Genomic DNA, 6000 nt, shown 5'->3' with positions numbered 1-6000 from the left:
TAGATGGTATGTGCGTCCACTTAACGAAAACAGAAAGAATGATGGCGAGTTTGCCCTTTTTATTCAGCAAATGCGGAGCACAGATGATGAAGTGCATTTTTCATACTTCAGAATGTGCGCCGCGCAGTTTGACGATCTCTTGAAAAGGGTATCGCCATATGTGAAACATGCAAAAACGCACAGGACACAGATTTCCACTACAGAGAAACTGGCCTTGACACTCCGAGTACTAGCTTGTGGGGCAACGCAACAAAGTGTGGCTGAAACATTCAAGATTGGACCGTGCACAGCCCGCAAGGTAGTCGCGGAGATGTGTTCTCCTGTCTGGCCTCCGTGGAATGAGAAACGAACCGGGGTGGGAATTGCACGTCAAAGAAGGCGGAGTTCCACCGACTGCGTAATCGCCACGGACCAATGGAAGCTCAAAGGCGTTTAGGAGGCAAAACGAACTCCCCCAAAAAGTTCACTTTGGTGAGCTGTTTCGAACTGCCAAAACGAACTTCGTTTCGGCCTGATTTTGTTCTAAATGACATCATTTCAGTTTGTTCTTCGATTTCGTTTGAAGTATATCGGGGCCTTTATAGTTTTTTGTTTTAGTATATTGTCAGTTTTCCAGTGGAAAACAAATTTCTTTGCTTGAAATAAAATAAGACATTTTTTTTGTCCTAAACTTGATGTACTAAAAAATCTAAAACTAAAACTGAAATAAAAACGTATAAAAGCTATATACACTACAACTACAGCAACACAGCAACATTTCTAAAACTAAAATTAAAATGAAAAAATATATTTAAAAAAGAACTGATTAAAAATTTTAATAGAAACTATAACCGCAATAATACTATAATAATAAAATATCAACAATATCTCTGTAATAGCTCAATAATACTGTAATAATATCTCAATAATACTAAAATAACACTGGAGCAAGAAGAAAATCACTAACTGATATTAAATATAACTCACTAAAATTATGTTTCACATGATAAAACATCTGCTTGTCTGAAGGAGTCTACTTAAATATTTGGAAATAAGTTTTGTAGGCATTGTAAGTAGATATGTTTTTTAAATAAAATTTCTCATTTTTAATTAGTAAACTCTCTAATTTTTATAAAATTTTTTAAAATAAAATTTACATTTATTTGAATTTTTAGGATCAGTAATCAGTTTTTTTTTTTTTTTTTTTAAGAAATCAATCCTTGTATTCAGCAAGGATGTGTGAAATTGATCAAAAGTGACAGTAAAGACATTTTTTAACATTTCGTACTAAAAAATCTAAAACTAAAACTGAAATAAAAACGTATAAAAGCTATATACACTACAACTACAGCAACACAGCAACATTTCTAAAACTAAAATTAAAATGAAAAAATATATAAAAAAAAAAACTGATTAAAAATTTTAATAGAAACTATAACCTCAATAATACTATAATAATAAAATATCAGCAATATCTCTGTAATAGCTCAATAATACTGTAATAATATCTCAATAATACTAAAATAACACTGGAGCAAGAAGAAAATCACTAACCGATATTAAATATAACTCACTAAAATTATGTTTCACATGATAAAACATCTGCTTGTCTGAAGGAGTCTACTTAAATATTTGGAAATAAGTTTTGTAGGCATTGTAAGTAGATATGTTTTTTAAATAAAATTTCTCATTTTTAATTAGTAAACTCTCTAATTTTTATAAAATTTTTTAAAATAAAATTTACATTTATTTGAATTTTTAGGATCAGTAATATTGTTTTTTTTTTTTTTTTTAAGAAATCAATCCTTTTATTCAGCAAGGATGTGTGAAATTGATCAAAAGTGACAGTAAAGACATTTTTTAACATTACAAAAGATTTCGGTTAATATATATATGTAATAATCATAAAATAATCAGAAATGTTTCTTGAGCAGCCAATCAGCATATTAGAATGATTTCTGAAGATCATGTGACACTGAAGACTGGAGTAATGATGCTGAAAATTCAGCTTTCCATCACAGGAATTAATTACTTTTTACAATATATACACATGGAAAACAGTTATTTTAAATTGAAATAATATTTCACAATTTTACTGTTTCTTTATTGTATTTTTGATCAAATAAATGCAGCATTTGTGAACAGAAGAGTCTTGTTTGTTTTTGATCTTGTGTGTTGTGTCTCTGTAGTTGCCTTGAGTCTCCTGCAGTCTGACAGTAAGGAGGTGAAGGAGAGCGTTCGGCGGCCCAGTGGAGCTCATGGGCTCAAGAGCAGCCCGTCTCCCATCAGCCTGAGTTCTGTGCCCAGCTCCACCCCGACCACTGGAACCAGCACGCCCGAGTCCACCACACCCACCGGCAAAACCACGCGCCGCAGCTTCTGGGAAATGCTGGTGCGTGCGCTCACTCAGCATGTGCAGTCTCCATTAACAGCAAATTACTCTCATTAATTATGACTGTCAACACCTCCAAAACTGCATTGATGGTCAGCATGATGCGGTTGATCTGGACTCAGTGAAGCGTAAACGCTGGAGAATGATTGGGCTTTATGTTCGCTGGTCTGCTGCCAGTTATCGGTCTTATGATGTGTGTGTGTGTGTGTGTGTTTGGTAGAGTAAACCAGAGACCTCTGAGCTTGGCAGTCCAAAGACGACGGATGACATTGTACAGGAGCGTGTCGAGGACAGTCGCGTGAGCCGGCGGAGACACAAGACGGAGAGCGTCAAACAGCAGTGGAACCATGAGAAAGCCATGGCAGTCGAGCAAGAGCAGGCCCAGAGGTACACACACACACACACACACAGCTGTGTTTCTCATGCTTCTGTTTGTAAAATAACATTTGCACAAGTTTCTATGATAAAATGAACATGTTCAGATGATAAGACAAAAAAAGGAGATGACATATGACAACTAAAACTATTAAAAATATTTTCATTAATTTCATTAATAAAGCTTAAATAAAATAAAGTAAACATTTTAGATGAAAACTTTAAAATAAAATTAGGAATGTTGCCTTGGCAACTAAATGAAATAAAATAAATTAAAATACTTTTAGGTTTTACTAACTGAAAAATCAATTAAAGCTAAATAGAATTATTTAATAAAATACAAAAAAAAAAAAATGCCAAAAGCACATAAAATTGCTAAAAGTTAAACTAAACTTAAAATTGAAACTGAAATTCTAGAAATAAAAGCTAAATACAATAATAGCATGTAAATAATACTAAAATTAAAGTTTCTGTCTGGTTGCATGTAAAAACATAGAGAAATAATGTAAACCTGTTCATTAAAAAAAATATATATATATATATATTTTAATGAATTGCTAAAGAACAAGAGAACGTAGTCTTAAACATACATATTCAAAACACAGTTTTAATTTGTCCTCTTTCTTCTGTGCTTTCAAACTGAAACACCATTTTCAACCATTGTGCCAAATACCCAACTTCTCATTATTGTGTAAATCAGATGGTATCAGAATAATCAGATTTCCAAATGATTTTGGGCCAGTTCTTCCTGGCAGTCTCTGAGATGTCGATTTAGATGTAATTAAATTACCACCCAGCCTTTGTGTTTGTCAGAATACAGTAGATAATGCGGTTGTGGGCGGTGACAGAACACTAACATTTCTGATTCAGATGACAATAAGTTTACAGACGTAAATGCTGAAGTGACCTCAGCCACCCATGTTAAACAGGCCTATAGTCATGTATTGACTCGTGGGAACTGTGTCTGGATGTGTGTGTTGTAGGAGACATGCAGTCCAGCTGGAGGAAGGTGATACAGGCACTCTTCAGCCCATCTAGCGATCGTGCAGGTCTCTACTCGGAAGGTGCCTGTTATAATGTTATTATCGAGGCTCTTCTATAAAAACGTTAATGCCCTGGCAGTGGCAAATAGCTTTGGTTTTATATTTAAATTAATAACATTAATGTTTAAGTTGAGATTTACAAGAAATATTTTAACTGCTACTATGTAAAAAATAAAAAAAGCACCTTATTTGTTTAAAGTGTTTGCAAACCAAATGTTATTTCACTTTTGTTCATATAGCAGTACTTTTAAATGAAAAAAGTGCACAATACACTACTTTTGAATTCATTATTGAATTTTGTGCATAACAATGCGATTAATCACTGAAAATCATGCGATTAATCGCGATTTTTAAAAAAAAAATTATCGTTGCCCAGCATGGGTGTCATTACCACAATGATATTAAGTGTTATCATGTTAAGTGTCAAAATGAAATATATATATATATATGTGCTCTCAATTGTTTAAAAAATATAACTAATTAATCACACATTTCTTCCTGAAATCAATTGCGATTAATCCCACCTAACGGTAAAGTATTTAAATATACTTTTATATTGCAATAATTCTAATAAAAAATATGGCATTTAAATATATTGGTTTATTTGAAAATGGTTTTAAGTTCACTTAATTAGAAGTTGTTATTTTTTTAATATATATATATTATATTATATTTAACATTTTTATTTCTAAAACATTTTTTACATTTTACATGCCATTACCAAATCATTTACACAACCAATTAAAAACTCTTTTGGAAAAACTAATAGCAGTATTGGGAACAACTCATGAATGTATAAATACCAATGAATTTTTTTTAATACCAGGTCATTTGGTATGTATGTGCACAATTTGTAATTCATTTTCTAATGAAAAAGTGCAAAGTAGAATTTCCCTGAGTTTAACATTTACTCTAAATGCACTATAGAGGGGACGTTTGAAAATGAAAAAGGCTTGTTTCACCTTTCAACACTCTTAATACTTGGGAAGAAATAATTAAAGAGACACAATAATGAAGTTTAAAGTGATTAGACAGATTAAAAAAAAGTCCCCTAATGAAATATGCAGTAAATAATTTTCTCTCTCAGGTTGTCCTTCCATCCAGCACTGTTCAGCTGAAGCCTCGCATCATTTCCTCATGCCCTCCATCCTCACAGAGACGGTCAATCTGGTCGGCTCACTGGCCGGTGACACGGCAGTCAAAGTGTTTGAAAGAACCAGGTGCGTCCCAGTATCATCAGAGCGGTCCAGACGTGTCTGTCGCTGCAGATGTGATCAGTGACTTCTGTATGTGCAGAGGATGCTTAGCTGTTCAACGCACCATCAGATGTTTCTGTCCGTTCAGTTTATGCTTAAACCGATGAGCTGTTTCCTGTGTGTGTCTCCAGCTGTCCTCAGGGAGACATCTATGTCCCCCTGTCAATCATCCAGCACATCAGCCAACCACCTGGCACCACCAGGAGCTTCATTCTCATTGGTCGCAACTTCAGCCAATGGCACTGCAGTACAGAACAAGGTGCCTCCTATGTTCACTCATTAATTATCATGTCGTCTTTGATTACACACAGTTACTGAATGATTTAATGGGTTCAACTTGAATCAGAGAAATCAGTGCTTTCCAAGGAGCACATTGTAATTTGTTTTATATTTTCATAAGCAGGCTTATTATAACCAAAGTTTGAATACATTAAGTAGTACAACCCCATTAATAAGTAAATGCCAATATAACCAATAATACACAATTGATCATGTGCAATAATGCATTATACTCTCTGATAAGGGATGTAAATTACGTCATTTAACTGGGGATATGCATATTCTTGAGAACATATACATGATTACAAGTCGAAATATAAGGCATTGTGAATGAATTATAATGCATAAAAATAACCTTTTTAATTCATTATATATTCAGCTGAATCTCATGAAAATGGTCATATAATCAGATAATATTTCTCTCCAATTTCAAAAGGAAAAATAATGAATTAAATAAGAAATATTCTCTATAAAAAATAAACCAATATTATCATATGGGACAGAGAAATGCAGCAATAAGTAAATAAATAATTCAAGAATAAACAGAAAATAAATAATAATGTACTATAAAAATATATATAATTGTATTATCAGAAATTAATTATTAAATGTGTAATTTAAAAATTAATTTTATAATATCTAATATTTAGTCCTGAAATTATATAAATATGTTTTA

General features: G+C 32.7%; 1 protein-coding gene across 1 annotated transcript in view; it reads left to right on the top strand.

Moving 5' to 3' along the window:
- The window catches only part of szt2 (SZT2 subunit of KICSTOR complex), an 89739-nt gene that overhangs the window by 53623 nt on the left and 30116 nt on the right, over positions 1-6000 (top strand). The window contains exons 55-59 of the mRNA XM_016560919.1: positions 2169-2371; positions 2592-2758; positions 3730-3755; positions 4877-5009; positions 5177-5304. Of these exons, the coding sequence (XP_016416405.1) occupies positions 2169-2371; positions 2592-2758; positions 3730-3755; positions 4877-5009; positions 5177-5304 (657 nt within the window). The remainder of the gene's footprint in view (positions 1-2168; positions 2372-2591; positions 2759-3729; positions 3756-4876; positions 5010-5176; positions 5305-6000) is intronic.

The sequence above is a fragment of the Sinocyclocheilus rhinocerous genome, unplaced genomic scaffold (genome assembly GCF_001515625.1).
Source record: "Sinocyclocheilus rhinocerous isolate Xijiao unplaced genomic scaffold, SAMN03320098_v1.1 scaffold588, whole genome shotgun sequence".
Lineage (NCBI taxonomy): Eukaryota > Metazoa > Chordata > Actinopteri > Cypriniformes > Cyprinidae > Sinocyclocheilus > Sinocyclocheilus rhinocerous.
The sequence above is the reverse complement of the archived record's forward strand: the minus strand, read 5'-3'. Positions and strand labels throughout refer to the sequence as shown.